A 22,128-nucleotide genomic window follows, 5' to 3' on the forward strand; every position below is an offset into this window, starting at 1 on the left:
GGTGCTCAGCTTTCTTTATAGTCCAACTCTCACATCCGTTCCTGACTACTGGAAAAACCATAGCTTTGACTAGATGGACCTACATATACCCTATGGAATACTACTCAGCCATTAAAAAGAATGAAATCTTACAAATGAGACAACATGGATGGACTTGGAAGGCATTTGTTAAGTGAAATAAGACAATACTGTATCACTTATATATGGAGTATAAAAAAAATACAACAAACTAATAAATGTAACCCAAAGAGCAGCCACACAGATACAGAGAACAAGCTAGTGGTTACAAGCAGGAAGAGGGAAGAGAGAAGTTATATCATAGGGGTAGGAGATGAGAGGGCCAAACTATTATGTATAAAATAAGCTGCAAGGATATATTGTACAACAGAGGCAACATAGCCAATATCTTATAACTGTAAATGGAGTATAGCCTCTAAAAATTGCAAATCACTCTGTTGTACACCTATAACTTATATAATATTGTACATCAACTAAACTTCAATATGCTTTTTTTCCCCCCAAAAAATGAATGTGTGAAATACTTAACAGAGAGGCCAAATAATGGATTAGCCAATGTTCCATAAGTAGGGTCTTAAAGGACCAGTAGAGAACCTAAGGTTTCTCCTTTCCAGATCAGTTCCACTATACATCTCTCTTGAAGAAGACTAGTAAACAAAAAGAGAATGGGAAAACTGATGCTGTTCTTTCCTCAGCCAGAGAATAGGCCAGCCAACAAGGTCTATCTGAGTGCTGGGAGATCTCAGAAAGTCAGGAGGAGAATCCTTTCCTCTTCTGACCCTGACTGGAGAGTGCTTGCTAACTGGAAAATCATGGCTTCGTGATCAACCTGGATATCATGTCTGAGTCCTGGTCCCAGTGCCCTTTTTCACAGGTGTTTGTGGCTAGCAGCATTTGGCAAATCACATTTCCCTTGATGGTTTGCATCTCTGAGAAAAAGTCAGAATCATTTTTCACTGACAAGATGCCTGAGGATGTCATATATTAGTGTTCCCCTCATACCCCTGAAAAGAGGAAAGGCTGTTTATTCCTAGATTTCCATCTTCCTAGTAGTTGAGGATGCTTTAAGATATTGACACAGCCATGCAGTCTTCATAGACAACAAACTCTTCCTTGAAAACACGGTTTTGATTTTAAAGAGGTGTCATCAGCAAGAGCTTCTGCTCATTTAGTCTTCAGTTCTTATCCTAAGATGCTCAAACTCCACACTACATAAATTTTGCAAGTGTAAATTTATGCATTATGATATGTTATTAATCAGATTATAAAGTAATACATGCTGCATAAAAAAGAATATATATTACAGAGTGTTTTGTAAAAGAATGATTATAAGTAGAAGAGCGAGACTAGAAATTGGATTACAGAGTTAATGCAAAAAAATACAAGAGCATTGTAATTTTATTCCAAGTGGAAACAGAATTTGTATCTTGTTATTCTTTGAAATGATGGATATTGAAGTTTGCATTTATAAGAGAATTTTCTAAGTAAATACAGATAGATTCTGAATGTGAATAAATTGAATCATTTTATAATATGTAATCTGAAAGATACTTTATTGGGTCATAATAATAGTGTCTTGTACTTATATAGAAATTTGCTTTATAAAACCTAACACAATTATATTGTTTTTAAAAACTTATTTTCAAGGTGTCTTACTGAAAATTTATTCTTATATTGTCTGAGAGAAACCTGAGGCACATAATTTTGAAGTGTTTTTCTAAAATCATGCAGAATTGAATTAAAAAAATGTGAAATATAATCTCTAGAAGGTTCCAATGACTTTTCCATAATCCCATAATGTCTCTTAATTTATTGCTTTGTGATTAACAAATTTATACCTATAATCCATCCACTTTGGTGGTCTGAGATTTAATCTTTTATTCCCTGGTCTCTTAGTCTAAGTTTGTATGCATGTGTTTAATAGTTCAGGAGTATCTGTTTATCTTATTATCATTCTGTTAATACTTGTGAATGTGTATGAGACCAGTCTCATTTAGTTGATTGAAAATTCCCTTTCTGATACTAAGGGAACTCTGAAGATAATGACTAAGTGCTCATCCATTCAGGGGGGCTGGAGACTCCAAGTGAAACTATAAGAGACAGCTGAGAGGTGTTTATTTGTTTTTAAACAAGTGAATAAAATACATACACACACATTCTAGTTCCACTCCTCTGTAGTTGACTTCCTAAGAATATTGTTACTGCTCAGTGGAATAATTCTGTGAGTCTAGAAGAGATGCTTGACTACTTGTTAGAGTTTAAATAGTAAACATTAATTTTAGTGGATTCTCAATGAAGAATTGTGCTTATTGATTATAATCATTTTGTCATATTTTTAAAATTGCATGTTTTCAATTTTAGTAGGTATTAAAACAAACACCCTCCCCCCCCCCAAAAAAAAAACTACTGAGTTGCTAGCATTCCTTTTGCTTTGATTCTGAAATTATATTCTTGATTAAGAAGTGATTATGAAAAAAAAGAAACAAAACAACAACAAAAAAGATGTGATTATGGATGATGTATCATTGGGGAAAGGATTTTGAATAAAATAATGGTACAAAGCTTTCATTATCTCCTTCCAGCTGGGTGATTGGAATAAAGTAAAAGAGTATCAAATGTCAAACAAATGGGACCTTGAGAATGAAGCTGATTTTAAATAAGTTTGTCTTCTACATCTGACTCTGTAAATAATTTCATTTGTAACGTATTTTTTGGATTCCACATATAGGGACTATCATATGATATTTGTTTTTCTCTGACTTCCTTCAGTCAGTGTGACAATCCTCTGGGTGCATTCACATTGCTGCAAATGGCCTTGTTTCATTCTTTTATATGGCTGAGTAATATTCTATTGTATATGTGTACTGCATCTTCCTTTTTCATTTCTCTTTTGATGATGTTTAGATTGCTTCCATGTCCTGGCTATTGTAAATGGTGCTGCAATGCACATTGGAGTACCAGGGGGAAAAGGGGTGGGGATAATTGGGGTATTGGGGTTGATATATATCCCCTGCTGTACATAAAACAGGTGACTAACAAGGACCTACTATATAGCATAGGGAACTCTTCTCAATACAATGTAATGACCTCTATGGGAAAGTAAAAGTGATAATATTAGTCACTCAATCGTGTCCAGCTCTTTGCTGCCCCACGGACTGTAGCCCGCCAGGCTCTTCTGTCCATGGAATTCTCCAGGCAAGAATACTGGAGTAGGTTGTCATTCCCTTCTCCAGGGGCTCTTCCTGATGCACGGATCAAACCCGGATCTCTGGCATTGCAGGCAGATTCTTTACTATCTGAGCCATTAGGGAAGCCCCTATATGGGAAAAGAATCTTAAAAAAGATTAGATGTATGTTTATGTGTAACTGATTCACTTTACTGTACAGCAGAAACTAACATAGCATTGTAAATCAACTATACTCCAATAAAATTGTTTTTAAATTTTAAAATAAAAAGAAATAATAAAATTCTTCTGCTATTAAGAAGTACAGGAGGTTTACTCATAATTTCATTAAATAGTTAAAATGGAATTTCTATTTTCAACACATCAAATATGTATGATTTGTGATTTGCTAAGTCTTTGCTGTCCAACATGGTAGTTATATATAGTGCTACTTAAATTTAAAATTAATAAAATTAAAAGTTCAAGCCCTTAGTTTCAATAGACACACATCAAGTGTTCAATAATCATATATGGCTAGTGCTTATCAGACAGTACAAATCGAGAATATTTTCACTGAGAAAGTTAAGTTGAACATCTCTGAAATAGATGATATTTTTCAAACTAAAACATTCAAGTCTTTGTATCCCAGATTATTAGGGAATCTAAAGTGGAATACAGAAAACATAGCAGAAATACTCAAAATTCCTCTTCTGTGCTTCTAAGTAGCAAAATTTAGACACTCCAAAAAGATTGAATTGGTCCTTCATTGCTTCTCTGAGCCCCAGACTCAGAAATCTTTGACTGTCCTTCCTCCCAGTTAAGTTTATAGCCAGTGATGGCTTGCTGAAGATTTAATAGAAAGATGGAACTCCAAACTTTGAAGGTGAGCTTAGTGAGAGAAGAAATTTCTGCATGGCTTAGCTTTTTGTTTTGTTTTGGATTATTCTGAAGAGAAATCATAGCATATAGAATTAAATCTCGGAGAGCCCACCATTTAGCTCATTTTTGGCAAAGAGTAAAGGAAATCATGTATAAATTTATATAAGAATAAAAATATCACATAGTTCACAGTGGCAGAAGATGAACAAAATTGTTAATTATCTAAGTTGTTAAACTTTTTGCTCAGTGCACTTTCTTCTTTACTAAAAGTGAAAATAGAATCACAATTGTTTCTCTTTAGAAAGCTGGCCAAGCTTTCTAGAAAGTAACAAAGGGTAATTGTTCTAAGTTGATTTAGGTGAATTTGTTTTCTTGCTTTAATGGTATTTGTTTTTATTCACATCATTTTAATTCACATTTATTGAAACAGACAAAGACTTTGTGCCTATACAAGGCTGCGTTAATAGAAGTGTAAATTACAGTCCACAGCTTTAGCTTGGGTCCATAGTAAATAAGCTCGGTGATTATGACATGTGATTTTTTCCCTTCACTTTCACCACTCAAATCCAGCTGACACACTTACAGTGGATATGAATCTCATCATACAGACTCTTTAAGAAAATCAAAATCAAAATGGGCCTTCATTTTCAACAACTCAGTTGTTAATCTGATCCATTTCCAGTGGGTTTTAAGGAAAGTCTTAAATCTATCCCTCTGAAGATTTGCCGGGAGGCTCCACAGAATTTTCAGTGTCCCTGAACCTCAGATCACGCCGTGGCCCCAGCACGCGTGTGAGCATGGGGCACTGACTGCCCAAGGCTCAGGCTCCTGCTAGTGGTCGTGTGGTCTCTTCAGGACCCTTGAGCCTGCCCGAAGTCTGTGGTGCCCAGAGAAGAATTTGCAACCCCCTGAGCTCTCAGGCTCATTTCTTCCACGTGGATGCTTTGTTTGGTTTTCAGAGCAGTTTTTGCTTATTTGTTTGTTTTAATTTAGACCAGTTTCTAAGCTTTAAAAAAATCAGGAAATTACACAAAAAATGACTTTTTAAAAAACAAACTAAAAGATTTGGCGACACTGGTTCATCATTCCCGAGTCATCCATTGGCTGGCATGAGTTGGTGACCATTTGTCCCCCACTTGGTTTTTCTCAGTCTCCACACTTTCTCTCATCTCCCTAACTAGCCCATTTCAAACATTTCCTTTGCTTGTTTGGCTTCTGTGGATTGCAACCCTGACCTGATACCACATTAAGACAAGGGACTCTGCCCTTTGTGATCAGTAGCCACTGGCTGGTAGTCCCTGGCTACAGGATTCACCAGGGATCCTGTAGCTTCCACTCAGGCAGGGCAATTCTCTAGAAAATGGAGCAGCCATGAGCCACTAAAGACCAAGCACAGAAGATGGAGCACTGAAGCTCCAGCTTGGGAAAGGGAATCTGGGTGGGGCAGCAATAGACTCTATAGTGTCTGCTAGGTAGCAAGAAAGAATAGAGAGAATACAAGAAAAAACTTTGTTTAATAAAACTTTGTTTAGTATTTGTTAGTCATCTAAATTTTCTTTAGTTGCCTTTAATACAAATCGTATCTTGTGTTTTCAGTTTCTAGAACCATAGAAACCTTGAGACCATAATTGATCTGGAGTATACTGTACACAGGTGCATGTGAACATATATGTACATATCGGTGTCTAGAGATGGAAGCCAAGTTCTTGAAAGTAACAAGGGTTTTCTAATATTTAGCACCAGCCCAACTGAGGCCGCCTCTGGTTGAAGGAATCAACAGCACAACCATGCATCTTAGGTGGCTGGCACCTGAAGAGCAGAATGGACCTTCTCCTGTGTATCAGCTGGAAAGGAGAGAGCCATCTCTACCGGCTCCGAGGGCCATGGTGATGAAAGGGACTCGCTTCACAGGACATGGATATTATAAGTTCCCCAGCTCCACTCACCCGGTCAATACAGACTTCACGGGTAAGTGTGCTTGATGTCACTTTCCTTATGAGGCACTTAAGCCCCAAAAGTGTTTTCTATTATTCTAATATTCCTTTACAATGAGTTTTTACTATGCCTGTTTATAGAGATGCTAATATAGTCTTTTTATACTTGAGCTTGATTGTGTCGACATACTTTTCTTTTTAGTATTCTGGGGGGGTGGGAAAGAGGTGTAAGTGGAGGAAAGAAAAGAAAGAAAATGATGTGGGAAGGCAGCCTTATTGGATCAAAGTATGTGCTGGACATGATTCTTGGATGCTATTTACCAGAATGTGTTCCTCAGAGTGTTCTCTTCCTTTGTGGAAAAGAGTTCTGTGGCAAATGAGTTTGAGAAATGCCCCATGCTATTGGAGATGCGTAGTACACATTGAGTTATTACAGTCTCTGAAAAGAAGTGTAAGAAATCTATTTAACTTTGTTTAACTAACTATTCCTAGTACTTATTTGATGTAACTGTTTTTTAAAAAATGTAACAACTGTTCATACCCTATGTTCTATTGAGAGCATTATGGGAAAAAGTAATTTCAGGGAAAGCCTACCTTCTGTGGGTCAGAAGTAGAGTAAAGCAAGTGAGGCACAATATTTAAGGCACCAAAAACTCAGTTGTCCATGTAAATAATATTTTAATACAATATTTTTCAAATAAAAATCAGTGCAAAAACCCCCAGTAAAATATAAACATTTTCTTGTTTTTTTTCTATTTTCTTTTGTCAATTAATTTTTATTCTAGTATAGTTACTTTACAATGCTTTGTTTCTGCTGTACAGAAAAATGAATCAGCTATATGCGTATATATATATCCCCTCTTTTTTGGACTGCCATACAATTTAGGTCACTACAGACAACTGAGTAAGTGCCCTGAGCTATGCAGTAGGTTCTCATTAGTTATCCATTTTATACATAGTATCATAGTGTATATATGTCAATCCCAATCTCCCAATTCATCTAACACCAGATCCAACCCTCACTGTGTGAGCTAACCTCGTGCGTCTCACTCAGTTCCTGATTTTACAGGTATTATGATCTGGAAGTCTTTTGCTTTATGAATTACAGTTTTTAGAAGCACTGTTTGACTGTAGGTATATAAAATAGTAACTATTCATAATACACAGTTTACCATTATTTAAAGAATTTGCAAAGTGTATAATATATATGATTCTATAAACTCAGAATGATATTAATTTAACTCCTGAGAACCTAATTTTGGAGCAATAGCTAGACTTTCAAATATTGTGTATGTTGAGGACAATGAAATGGAACTTGAGCTCTGAAACATAGGTGGGGTGTCATTTTATTTTTACTTAAAGTCGTAAATGGTTTGCTTTTACGTGAGGCTGGCTGCTGATGTGTGTTTGCAATGAATCTGTGATACATTAAGATTAATATATTAAGAGTAACCACTGGCCTAGTACATCCAGCTCCTCCCTGAGTATTAGAAATTCAATCACCAAGCTCCCTGACAACACTCAACTTCTGCTTACTATTTGTAAAAGTCAAAGAAAGGAATGAAAAGAAAACATAGGTATCTAGAAAAGAACCTGTGGGTAGAAAGTAAAAGACTTTCTCTCGGATGGAGCTGGAACTGCCTTCCTGGTCCGGCCTTTGGCTTGTGGTGTGTTTCTTCGAGGAATCAGCCTTCTTGCCATTCATCGGGGTAGCGCTGCGGCAGGCATGTCAGCTTGGATTTGCTAGCTAGCCAGCAGACAGATTTTCGATGGGATCACCTACTGCTGTTGCTGTGAAAGACAGAGTGGCCCATCCACCGTTAATAAATTTAGCGTCTGCGCTGCCTCCCTCGCCGGCCTTAGACTCCGAGGTGCACGGGCTAGGGGCAGATGCAGCATCTGGGAAGTTTTCCAAATTCCTCTTTAAAAAAGTTAGGCCATAAACACGGGCCTCACGAAGCAGGATCCTTCTGTCTGTAACCAAGCTTCCAGCTGCACAGAAAATGTGTTTGGAGTCCACATCATCTGAAGGACAAGGCAGGGAGATCACAATTTTGGCTTGAACGACTCCCGGGAGCTTTGGTGATTCCTGGAGAGTAAGTAGTTCTCCTGCATTTAGGCACGTTTTGGGGCCTCATGTGCTCCTTTGTATGAGCCGCGTGGCTTGCTTTGAAGGCTGTGTTAACTTTGAAAGTAACCAGGTCTCCATCAAGTTATTTATTGGTTTGACCCTTTGGCTTACCTGGCAGGTTTGGTTGGATACTTTTATTGAGTTGGGTCATGGTTTAACTAAATTTACCCAGTCAATGAGCCAAGATAAGTTTACAAAAGTAACTTAATGGCTTTCCTGTAATTTGTATCTTCTTATGTAGAAAGGTGTAGTTAGCATCGCACATTTATTTTCCTTGTACATTCTGTCATTCATTCCCTCTACGACCATGGAAGATATTTTCCCCTTCCTGGATTATGAGGAAATGAGGTTCCAGTAACTGGGTCCCCCAGATTGCCACAGCTGCTGAATTGAAATGTGAATTCAGAGTCTTCTGGTTCAAAAGCTGGCACTTTGCCAGAGGGGGAGTGAGCAACCATGGACAGTTCTTTAGAGACAGAACAGAACAAGTATCTGAAAGTAACAAATGAGGGTGGAAGGCAAAGTAGTAGGTTTTACCCAACACTGCTAAACTTTTTGGATTTGTCTTTTGGTTTTTGGCTTTTCAAGTAATGTGCATGCTAAGTTGCTTCAGTCATGTCTGACTCTTTGCGACCCCACGGACTGTAGCTTGCCAGGCTCTTCTGTCCATGGAATACTCCAGTCAGGAATACTGGAGGAGGTTACCATTTCTTACTCCAGGGGATTTTCTTGACTCAGGGATAGAACACGTGTCTCCTGCATTGGCAGGCAGAGTCTTTACCACCAGCACCACCTGGGAAGCCCTTTCAAGTAACAAAAATATATAGTAGTATTGGCATTATTTATTTACTTGTATCCCCAAAGATTTCTGGGAGTGAGTTTATTTTTTCTATATCAATTAATTCTAGAGGGTTCCTAAAACTAGATATTTCTAACACTGAAAAAATTATTTTAAATGTGCCGAAGTGCTCTGCGCCAAATAGTGCTTTCAACTCATGTTCCTATAAATTTCATGCAATTTCTATATTCTGAGGAAAATTTAATAAGCAAATCCTGGACATCTCTAAGATGATGAATTATATTTAAAAAGTGAATAATTATAAGAAGAACTCAGATGTCTTTTATTTTGATTCAGTTCAAAATCTCAAACTCTAACTAAAAATGACTCCTGAAATATGAATGGAGATATCAAATAACTCAAGCACAAATATACAATGATGTGTATTTTTATACATATTTTATACAAGAAAAATGTGAGATTTCACCCGTCAATAACAAGATTTGTAAATATACTCACAACATATTTCATGGTCATAGCAATATGTTGAAAGTCTCAGTATAAATTATCTTATTACTATAGTTCAAGAAATGAATCTTTCATATAACTCCCTCCTCTTCCATATATTTGCTTTAAATATTTTTACCTCAAATGGTAGAATGAAAACAATTCAAATATTGATTCATATATTTGAATATATGTTTATGTTGCTTAATATAGAAATTATTAAGCTTAGTAATGTAAATGAACTCGATTAAAGTATACTTTGGGGTTGAAAAATGAACCAGATTAATCTTTTTTACAATCTGTCATTAGTCCTTTTCTTTTCTCATACAAATATTCTTTCAAAAGTCTAATTTTTAGGAAGGGTGTATTATCAGTCATTTGCATCATAGTATAAATACACCCCCCCCCCATTTCTTTACAATTAAGAATAAGGGATTGGGAGCAGACTAATAGATATGTTGCAAATCTAAGCCCCATTATTTATTAGTTAAATATAATTAGACAAACCACTTAATCATCTGTGTGCCTCTTTTCCCTTTTATTAAAATTGACATAATACTACTTACAATACTGATATCAGGCAAGTAGGTTAGGATTAAATGGGATAGTTCATCCAATAAACTTTGCACACATAGATAAGTTTATAGTCATTCAATATTAGCTATCACCTATTACTCATTTAACAAATATTTATTAATACCTACTATGAGACAGATTTTATAAAATCTTCTGCAATTTGTAAAATCATTATTCTGTTAATTCATCTGCTGCTGCACATATGTTTGCCTAAATGTCATATCTGGGGCATGAATAATATGCAATTTCTATATTAAAATGTGATATTTAATGTGTTACTGAAAACAGTTAAATTAATCTACTAGTGTTGAGACATTAGATGAACTACATTCATGTGGGTCTAGTCATGCTCATCTGTTAACCTGAGACTTGTACTGAATGGTCAGTTCCTTTAACTTCTAAAATTCCAAATCGATAAGCATAGGGTATTTAAGTAGGCTCAAAAATTCAAAATAGAATTTATTACTGAGGCAGCTGTGAGATTAAAAACACTTAGATTTAACTGTTTTGTTGTCATTCTTTCATATAATATATTCACAATTTGTTGTTGTTGTTCAGTCTCTCAATCGTGTCCTATTCTTTGTGACCCCATGGACTGCAGCATTCTAGGCTTCCCTGTCCTTCACTGTCTCCCAGAGTTTGCTCAAACTCGTGTCCATTGAGTTGAAGATGCCATCCAGTCATCTCTTCTCTGTCATCCCCTTCTCCTCCCGCCCTCAATCTTTCTCAGCATCAGGGGCTTTTCCAGTGAGTTGGCTCTTTGCATCAGGAAGCCAAAGTATTGGAGCGTCAGCTTCAGCATTAGTCCTTCTAATGAATACTCAGCATTGATTTCCTTTAGGACTGACTGGTTTGATCTCCTTGCAGTATAAGGGATTCTCAAGAGTCTTGTCCTGCACCACACTTAGAATACATTAGTTCTTCAGCACTTAGTCTTTTTTGTGGTCCAACTCTCACATCCGTACATGGCTACTGGAAAAACCATATCTTTGACTAGATGAACCTTTGTTGGCAGAATGATCTCTCTGTTTTGTAATATGCTGTCTGGGTTTGTCATATGTTTTCTTCCAAGGAGAAAGCTTCTTTTGATTTCATGGCTGCAGTCGCCATCCGCAGTGATTTTGGAGACCAAGAAAATAAAGTCTGTCATTGTTTCTGTTGTGTTTCACCATCTATTTGCCATGAAGTGATGGGACCAGATGCCATGATCTTAGTGTTTTGTATGTTGAGTTTTAAGCCAGCTTTTTCACTCTCCTCTTTCATCTTCATCAAAAGGCTCTTTAGTTCCTCTTTGCTGTCTGCCATCACCATGATGTCATCTGCATATCTGAAGTTATTGATATTTCTCCTGGTAGTCTTGAGTCCAGCTTGTGTTTCATCCAGTCCAGCATTACACATGATTTACTCTGCAAGTAAGTTAAATAAGCAGGGTGGCAGTATACAGCCTTGACATGCTCCTTTCCCAAATTTGAACCAGTTCGTTGTTCCATGTCTGGTTCTAACTGTTGCTTTTTGACCTGCGTATAGGTTTCTCAGGAGACAGGTAAGGTGGCCTGGTATTCCCCTCTCTTTAAGTATTTTCCACAGTTTTTTGTGATCCATACAGTTAAAGGTTTTAGCGCAATGAAGCAGAAGTAGATGTTTTTCTGGAATTCCCTTGCTTTTTCTATGATTCAGTCCAGTTGAGTGTGAAGTCAAATGGGCCTTAGGGCGTGAATAAAGCTAGTGGGGGTGATAGAATTCCAGCTGAGCTATTTCAAATCCTAAAAAGATGATGCTTTTAAAGTGATGCACTCAACATGCCAGCAAATTTGGAAAACTCAGCAATGGCCTCAGGACTGGAAAAGGTCAGTTTTCGTTCCAATCCCAAAGAATGCTCAAACTACCACATTCACAATTTAGAATTAACATAATTTTGTTCTTTTTCTCTACTAATCCAAAGAATTTATGGGGCAAATTCTAGGAATAACTTGAGTGATATGGGGAAAATTGCTCAATATAAAATGATTACTCAAATCTTGGGTTATATCAGAGGGTTTAAAGAAGACCTAAGTTCCACATAATTTCATGATCATGATTTTAGAACTGGAAAATAGTGTGCACACTTATAATGAATTATTCCCCTGGTTGCATGGGGTTAACAGTACTTTGTCTTTGCAAAACAGTAACAGAACAATTCTGGAGAAAAAAATTTTTTTTTTTGCTTATTTTCGGGATTGCAGAGTAAATCCACTTACAAAAAGAATTTCACTAGTAATCCAAACGGAACCTGGAGAAATAGCAAACTACAATACTGCTCAGATTGGCATTCCAAAGGTGACCCTTTCTCTCCTTGTCACTTTTTTTTCCTATTAGCGAAAACAGGTCCATGATCATTTGGGGGAAGGTTTGACTATTGTAGTATCCAGATGCCAATCACACCAGCCTTTTAAACTGCCTTTACTGGTGACCCTGCCCAGAAATCAGGAACTGCCTTTGGGGAGATCTTTGTAGCAACCCACTGGGGAGATGAGCACACATGTGCACCTGGATGTAATTCCCTTTTATTTGTCTTCATGAAAAATGTGATTACTGATGTTGAATATCTTGCAGATGAGAACTCTGTACACTTTCTTCATAATAATGCCGTTCAAGGACACCAAATGATTGTCTTACAGTTTTGTCTCTTAGTATTTGCCTTCCCTAAAATGGCTGAACTAAATGCTTTGGGATCCAGAAATACAATTAATTACTGACTCATAAAGAGAGAAATGCAACCCCAAAATCAATATCTTTTAAAAGCATATATTTTATATTTTTGCTATATGATATTTATGCTTTATTATTCTTGTATTATTTTTAGTGAACTGAGACACTACAACACCACATTAAAGGAAAGCCAATTCTAAGCAGTTACAGTGAAGGTATAAGTAGGGCAAACTTCTTCAGATACACTAATTAGTAAAAGCATATTAATTCTGACCTTCAATACCCTTGGTGTCCCACTATTTGTTTTCGTCTGTCTAGGAGCAAGTAGTTTTGCCAGAAAGTTCTAAATAAAAAAGAAAGAAAACACTAAATAAAATGCCAAGTCTTTCCAAAGCATATTTAAACCACAAATTTATTTAAACTTAGACGTTAGATTTCAACCAAATCATTTGTTGAAAAGCAAATATATTCATCAACTATGTGGCCTACCAGTTTAACAAGCAGGCAATAATGATATAGAAAAATAAAGGCGAGAGTAAGAATGTAGAACTTGGGAGCAAAGGAAAGAAATGGAGCTCAGGCAATAATCAGAGTCCATGGGTGTTTCTGACGTGAATCAGAAGAGATGTGACTGTCTGTTGAGCTCATCTTTATTGACTGAGAGAGAAAAGGATGAAATGCATATTCTTAGAATAAAAGAAGTCAAACTAACCCATGATAACTAGAAATAGAGGTGACTATTAAGATTGTTTCATTTTTATTACCTTTGGTAGAGAGGTAAGCCCTTAGAAATGCTTTCAGATAATATTGAAGGATGGGAGAAGACTGTGTTTTCTCTGTATTCATCATAAAGGCTGGCTTCAGAGGACTACATTTGTTTTAACCTTGCATTTTTAAGGTGACTAATTTTGAAGCACATTTCTGTAATGTTGCTTTGTGTTTGGAAAGTTAACAGTAGGTTGGTCTGCAAATAAATTGTTTCACTTCAGAAGTTTATCTCAGATTTCATGAAACAATCATTTCACCAGGACGTTTTCCTCTCATCAAAATTTTTATACCTTTTGGGGGGTTTGATTTTGCTGAGATGGTCAAAATGAATGAAATTGCAGACTTGCCTTTGCATGAAGAACCCTTCCTTTTCTGTAAATTTCTCTCAAATCAGTCTAGAGCAGAGGGTTATGAAATTCTCCTCTAAAGGTCCAGACACTGATCTTGACTGTATGGGCCACAAGATCTCTGTCACAGCGTCTCAGTTCTGTCATGGTGGCATGAAAGCAGCCATCAACAGTATGTGAACAAAGACGGGTAGCCATGTTCCAAAAAGATTTTCTTTACAAAAATGGGCAGCAGGCTGGTAGTTTGCCTATTCCTGGTGTAAAGTTTGCCTCTCCTTGGTTCTAAAAAAGATTAATACATAATTTCATAATTAATGAAGCATTTTTCTTTCTTCTGCCCTAATCCTTCTGCTGCTGCTAAGTTGCTTCAGTCGTGTCTGACTCTGTGCGACCCCATAGACGGCAGCCCACCAGGTTCCCCCATCCCTGGGATTCTCCAGGCAAGAACACTGGAGTGGGGTGCCATTTCCTTCTCCAATGCATGAAAGTGAAAAAATAAAGTGAAGTCGCTCAGTCGTGTCTGACTCCTAGCGACCCCACCAGGCAGCCCACCAGGCCCCTCCATCCATGGGATTTTCCAGGCAAGAGTACTGGAGTGGGGTGCCATTGCCTTCTATGGCCCTAATGCTAGGAAGCCTAAAGATAAGTGGAAAGGAGCTCAGATAGAAGAAGTAAGAGTGAAAACCCAGCACAACAGAGAAGACAGTAATGCTTAATAACTTCAAATATATTGAAATAGCATCCTTTCTGCTCAACAGTCTTCGGTGGCCAGAAATCCAACCCAACATGGACCATGTCAAAATAATAGAATAATCTTTTCCTTGCAGTAAACTATTTTTGTTAGCTGCTAATGCTCTTTTAACCAGCATAAAGCATCTTGTTTCCCCATCTCTTATATTACCAAATCAAGATGTATTGTTGCCTGATATACTACTGTACATGTGTTCTCACACACTCATTCCTCATTCTCAAACACACACTTCCCACCCCATTCCCAGGCTGCCTCAGTTCAGTTCAGTTCAGTCGCTCAGTTGTGTCCAACTCTTTGCGACCCCATGAATCACAGCACGCCAGGCCTCCCTGTCCATCACCAACTCCCGGAGTTCACTCAGACTCACGTCCATCGAGTCAATGATGCCATCCAGCCATCTCATCCTCTGTCGTCCCCTTCTCCTCCTGCCCCCAATCCCTCCTAGCATCAGAGTCTTTTCCAATGAGTCAACTCTTGGCATGAGGTGGCCAAAGTACTGGAGTTTCAGCTTTAGCATCATTCCTTCCAAAGGACACCCAGGACTGATTTCCTTTAGGATGGACTGGTTGGATCTCCTTGCAGTCCAAGGGACTCTCAAGAGTCTTCTCCAACACCACAGTTCAAAAGCATCAATTCTTCAGTGCTCAGCTTTCTTCACAGTCCAACTCTCACATCCATAAATGACCACTGGAAAAACCATAGCCTTGACTAGATGGACCTTTGTTGGCAAAGTAAGGTCTCTGCTTTTCAATATGCTATCTAAGTTGGTCATAACTTTCCTTCCAAGAAGTAAGCGTCTTTTAATTTCATGGCTGCAGTCACCATCTGCAGTGATTTTGGAGCCCCCAAAAATAAAGTCTGACACTGTTTCCACTGTTTCCCTATCTATTTCCCATGAACTGATGGAACCAGATGCCATGATCTTTGTTTTCTGAATGTTGAGTTTTAAGCCAACTTTTTCTCTCTCCTCTTTCACCTTCATCAAGAGGCTTTTTAGTTCCTCTTCACTTTCTGCCATAGGTTGCCTAGCAGTCTCAAATTTACCTATAGTACTTAAATTGTCCAGTGTCTTTTTGTTTAATATGTTGGCCATTTTGGAATCTACTTTAAGGCTTCATTGTGAAAGAAAAAATATTTCTATCTCTTAATAACATTTAGCATCAATAAGAGAATAATTTTAGTTCTCTTTTCATCCAATTTAAATGGGTGGAAAGGAACTTACAGTGGAAAAAGAATCATAATGGTTAGCAGTGATAGCAAAACTAGTGTCTATAAAGGTGATTGCTATTTGATTTAATAAAATGAATAATTTTGTATGTGTTTTCTCAGAATAAATTAAACATATTTAAAGATCTGTAGTTAAAACTATTTTATATGAGTTAGGATAAATGTAACATTCATAAAATATTGGTTAACTTCCTAAGTCAGAAAGAGAAAGACAAATACTATATGAGATCACTTCTATGTGAAATCTAAAACACGACACAAATGAAAATTTATCTACAAAGCAGAAACAGACTCATAGACATAGAGAACACATTTTTGGTTGCCAAGGGAGTGGGGATTGAGGGATTAGAAGTTTGGGGATAGCAAATGCAAACTATTATATGAAGGATGGATAAACAAAAGGTCCTACTATATAGTATAGGGCCTGCTGGTAAGTCACCTCAGTCGTGTCCGACTCTGTGCGACCCCATAGACAGCAGCCTATCAGGCTTCCCCATCCCTGAGATTCTCCAGGCAAGAACACTGGAGTGGGTTGCCATTTCCTGCTCCAATGCATGAAAGTGAAAAGTGAAAGTGAAGTCGCTCAGTCGTGTCCAACTCGGTGCGACCCCATGGACTGCCGCCTACCAGGCTCCTCCGTCCATGGGATTTTCCAGGCAAGAGTACTAGAGTGGGGTGCCATTGCCTTCTCCATAGTATAGGGGACTATATTCAATATTCTGTGATAAAACATAATGGAAAAGAATATAAAAAAGAATGTGTCTATATGTTTATCTGAATCACTTTGCTGTACAGCAGAAAAAGTAACTCTGTAAATCCACTATACTGCAATTTAAAGTTTTTGAAAAGAAAAATACATATACATAGTTGTAGGTTAAAATATTTTGGGGAAAAAAAAGATCAACTTCATTTCCAATCAGATAGAAAGAATTCCAGTAATATCATTGTCAAAATTCTGGATCTTTCAAAAGCTGAATTTTAGTGGTCTGAAGAAATGTTTACGAGATCATGCATGAAGAGTTCCACTGCAGTATGGAAATATCAAATGATATTATGAAGAACACGTTGAAGGAAGCTCACAAATATATCCCTCAGGTATTTGTTTTGAGATTCAAGAAAGGAAACTCAGTTATGAACATTTTCTGGACTAAGGCACAGTCTCCCTTTGGAGTCTCTTTGACTTTAAGTGCAACCTCACAAGAAAGGCAGGAGGAGGAAAAAGGGAGAAGATATACCTGCTTAGTCATTTGGGTGATAAGTCATCCTGGCAATGGTGGCCGTGTCATCCTCACAAATAAAATGGGTCATAGGAGAATGTGATAAATGAAAGATTAGGACTTGTGGGAAGCTTAAAAAGATGAATACTTTAATGCTTCTCCCATTAAACGGGGCAGAAAATGGAAAACAAATGTAGATGCCTCTTTCTTGGCTTCTCAGTCTCTTCATACCCAGCCCTCCCCCAGCCTGTTCCTTCTTCTAGGTTTACCACTTTGTTTACCAAAGTGAATATAACTGGGTATCTGAGATAGACACAGAAGAAGTGTCTTTGAACAGTGCTGCTCACTCCCTTCCTCATGGTCTGTTAATTGGTCCTCCACCAGCCATTATAGCTCTGATATATTTCTTGGAAATATCCACTAGTCCTACAGCTCCTTCCTCATCCAGGTCTATGTTGTGGATTTCTAAGCCAAAATTTTGACTCCTTTACAGACTACTTATTCAAATTAATCACCTTTCTTATCATTCTCTTGCTTAAAACCTTTTATAAGTTTCTTAATAAGATGCCCCATGAACTCTCTTCTGCTTACTTTCTTACCATTCAGCTTCACCTCTTCGTATACTTCCTAGCTTACTCTCCAGGTCTGTGTCTATCTTTCAGTCCCAGCTACTTGAATATACCACACTCTCTTGGAGGCCTAGGTCTTTGAAGATATTGATACCTTTGCTTGAAGTGCCTTCCTTTAGTAGCAAGCACTTCTTTTTCTTACTACCTGATTAATACCTTTGTTGTTGTTCAGTCACTCAGTTGTGCCCAACTCTTTGCGACTCCATGGACTGCAGCACGCCTGCCTTCCCTCTCTTTCACAATCTCCCTGAGTTTACTCAAACTCATGTCCTTTGAGTTGGTGATGCCATCCAAACATCTCATCCTCTGTCATCCCCTTTTCCTCCTGCCTTTAATCTTTCCCAGCATCAGTGACTTTTCCAGTGAGTCAGCTCTTGGTATCTGGTGGCCAAAGTACTGGAACTTCAACTTCAGCATCAGTCCTTCCAATGAATACTCAGCATTGATTTCCCTTAGGATTGACTATTTTGATCTCCTTTCAGTCCAGGGGACTCTCAAGAGTCTTATCCAACACCAGTTTGTAAACATCAATTATTTGGTGTACAATTTTCTTTATGATCCAACTCTCACATCTATACACGACTACTGGAAAAACCATAGCTTTGACTATACAGCCTTTGCTGGCAAAGTCATGTCTCTGATTTTTAATATGCTGTCTAGGTTGGTCATAGCTTTTCTTCCAAGGAGCCAGCTTCTTTTAATTTCATGGCTGCAGCCACTGTCCACAGTGATTTTGGAACCCAAGAAAATAAAGTCTGTCATTGTTTCCATTGTCTCCCCATCTATTTGCCATGAAGTGATGGGACTGGATGCCATGATCTAGTTTTCTAAATGATGAGTTTTAAGCCAGCTTTTTCACTCTCCTCTTTCACCTTCATCCAGAGGCTTTTTAGTTCCTCTTCACTTTCTGCCATAAGGGTAGTGTCATCTGCATATCTGAGGTTATAGATATTTCTCCCAGCAATCTTGATTCCAGCTTGTGCTTCATCCAGCCCTGCATTTTACATGATGTACTCTGCATAAAAGTTAAATAAGCAGGGTGACAATATACAGCCTTGACATACTCCTTTCCCAATTTTGGTCCAGTCTGTTGTTCCATATCTCGTTCTAACTGTTGCTTCTTGACCTGCATACACATTTCTCAGGAGATAGGTCAGATGGTCTGGTATTCCCATCTCTTGAAGAATTTTCCACAGTTTGTTGTGATCCACACACTTTGATGTGATCCTAAAGTCAAAGGCTTTAGCATAGTCAATGAAACAGATAGGTTTTTTTTTTCTGGAATTATCTTGCTTTTTATATGATCCAACAGGCGTTGGCAATTTGATCTCTTATTCCTCTGCCTTTCCTAAATCCCAGCTTGAACATCTGGAAGCTCTCAGTTCTCATACTGTTGAAGCCTGGCTTGGAGAATTTTGAGCATTACTTTACTAGCGTGTGAGATGAGTGCAGTTGTGCAGTAGTTTGAGCATTCTTTGGCATTGCCTTTCTTTGGAATTGCACTGAAAACTGATCATTTCCAGTCCTGTGGCCACTGCTGAGTTTTCCAAATTTGCTGGCATATTGAGTGCATCACTTTCACAGCATCGTCTTTTAGGAATTGAATTAGCTCAGCTGGAATTCCATCAACTCCATTAGCTTTGTTTGTAGTGATACTTCCAAGGCCCACTTGACTTCACTTTCCAGGATGTATGATTCTAGGTAAGTGATCATACCTTCTTGGTTATCCAGGTTATTAAGATCATTTTTTAAATAAATCTTCTCTGTATTCTTGCCACCTCTTCTTAATATCTTCTGCTTCTGTTAGGTCCATACCATTTCTGTCTTTTATTGTGCCCATTTTTGCATGAAATGTTCCTTTGGTATCTCTAATTTTCTTGAAGAAATCTCTATTCTTTCCCATTCTGTTGTTTTCCTCCATTTCCTTGTATTGCTCACTTAGGAAGGCTTTCTTATCTATCCTTGCTATTCTTCGGAACTCTGCATCAAATGGATATATCTTTCCTTTTCTCCTTTACCTTTAGCAGCTAGTTTTTTGTCCTTTATCTTTTCTCAGCTAGTTGTAAGGCCTCCTCAGACCACATTTTTACTCTTTGCATTTCCTTTTCTTAGGGATGGTTTTGATCACCTTCTCCTGTACAATGTTATGAACCTCCATCCATAGTTCTTCAGGCACTCTGTCTGTCAGATTTAATCTCTCGAATATATTTGTCACTTCCTCTGTATAATCATAAGGGATATTTAGGTCATACTTGAATGACCTAGTGGTTTTTCTTACTTTCTTAAATATAGGTCTCAATTTTGCAATAAAGATTTCACAGTCTGAGCCACAGTCAGCTCCAGGTCTTGTTTTTCCTGACTGTATAGAGCTTCTCCATCTTTGGCTGCAAAGAATATAATCAGTCTGATTTTGGTATTCACCATCTGGTGACATCCACGTGTAGAGTCTTCGCTTGTGTTTTTGGAAGAGGATGTTTGGTATGATTAATTCCTACTGATCATTAAAATGTCAACTGAGCTGTTCCTTAAATTGCTTACCCAAAGTTTCCCCTAATCCCATGCCAAAGCTAGATTAAGGACCTCTCCAATGTATGATCATGGAAACCAAGAGTCTTCATTTTAACATTCATCATGCACCTTTACAATTTCTTGTTCACTTATCTATATCCCAAATAGACTGAAATTATGACCATTTTCTTTAGTTATAACATTTGTGCCTTGCATGTCATAGGACCCAAACCAGATGTCCAATAATGTTGAATCAGGAATTAGCTAAATGAGTTGGATAGAACAAGAAAAATCTATAAGAAAGGTTGCTTAGCTATAAAAATTACTTAATGATGAGATTTGCAGTACATTAGAACACATCACATAATGTTGAGAGCTACCTTTTTGGAAATACTGACAGCTTAAAGTGATAACTCAATTTGTCTAGTCTCTATTGGTCCAAGATGTTTAAGAAAATATTTTTTAAACTATATAGTACTAGAGGAAAAAAGAGATTCTTATTAATGATCCTTAATTGCTGGTGATGTTACTTCTCTGTTATTACAGCGAGAGTCATTTTCTCACCCACTGTATCTGTCACATGATATCATTAGAAATGGGATGTTACATATGTCTTAGACACAGGATCTCCTTAGGTTTATTAAATTTTGAGGTTAATGAATATTTTGACACTTTTACCTATACATATCATTAGGGCTTATTGTGATAGGGTTAGGATGGCAATCATAATAAACATATATAGTACAATAAAAAGCACTTTTAATCTTGGAAGTGCCTTATAAACAACAGTGATCAATGCTATGGATGGATTAACAGCATCAAATTGATTGAATTCTATTTCAAGGGCAATGGTGGTATTAACAATGACATTCTTGTTCAGAAGGAATGAAGCAGTGGCAGGGGTAGAGTGCAGGTTCTGGAGTCAGATTCCCCAGATTTAAAATTTGGCTTCTCTACAGCCTGGTGTTTAACTCTGCCTAGTTGTTTCTCTACTCTCCAGCTCAGTTTCTTCATCTCTAAAGTGGGTTATTATAAGATTTCAATGCAGAAATCACCTAAAGGATTAGCACACAATATCATAATAGTCATTATTATGTATGCATTTAATGGCTGATGTGTTGGAATTCAGGATTTTGAACTATGTGCTGTTATACTCATGCGTGTATTTCATGTGCTTAAACCACATACATCTTGATGATATTCTTCTTATAACCTCTGTCTACTCCAGATCTCTCTGATTTTTCACTTCATATTATTCAGTCTATAAAGTCTGATTTTTAAGTTGCCTTCCTTGTCTAGAGACTTAGATGTTTTATCTCTCATAACTGAATTGTGAGTGATTACTTTACATTTTAACATATGCTTATAAATCGAAGTCTATTTCTTGTATTTTCCTCATTATCATGCTCCTTAAAAAAGAAGACACTTTCAATGTCTTGGTTTTCTCACCTATCAATCACTCCTTGGGCTTCCCTGGCGGCTCAGCTGGTAAAGAATACACCTGCAATGCAGGAGACCTGAGTTCGATCCCTGGGTTGGGAAGATCCCCTGAAGAAAGGAACAGCTACCTACTCCAGTATTCTGAACTGAAGAATTCCACAGATTGTATAGTCCATGGGGTTGCGAGAGTTGGACATGACTGAGAGACTTTCACTTTAACAAATCACTCCTTAATCTGTCACTTGTATTTTTTTTGCCCACTGCTTTCTTGTAAATGCTTCCTTCAAGATTATCAATAATTTTCAAAAGAAGGGCTATTTCTAATCCTCAACTGTGTGTCCCTAAATAATAATGTTATCATTATATCCTTTTAAACATATAAATAAACTAAATATTTCTCACTAGACTTCCCCTTCTGTTTTCTGCAAATTTATTTTCAAACTTTTTACTCTGCTTTCTACCTCCACCTTTAAATGGAGGAGCTTGATCATTATTGGATGTATTGTGAATCTTTACCATTTTCCCAGTGGCTCAGATGGTAAAGAATCTGCCAGCAATGCAGGAGA

General features: G+C 37.5%; 1 protein-coding gene across 1 annotated transcript in view; it reads left to right on the plus strand.

Annotated features, from left to right (window-relative positions):
* USH2A (usherin) overlaps nt 1-22,128 on the plus strand; it is a 940,802-nt gene that overhangs the window by 294,238 nt on the left and 624,436 nt on the right. Inside the window, exon 23 of the mRNA XM_044943197.2 lies at nt 5,799-6,029. Coding sequence (XP_044799132.2) covers nt 5,799-6,029 — 231 coding nt within the window. The remainder of the gene's footprint in view (nt 1-5,798; nt 6,030-22,128) is intronic.

Source organism: Bubalus bubalis, chromosome 5, assembly GCF_019923935.1.
Source record: "Bubalus bubalis isolate 160015118507 breed Murrah chromosome 5, NDDB_SH_1, whole genome shotgun sequence".
Classification (NCBI taxonomy): Eukaryota; Metazoa; Chordata; class Mammalia; order Artiodactyla; family Bovidae; genus Bubalus; species Bubalus bubalis.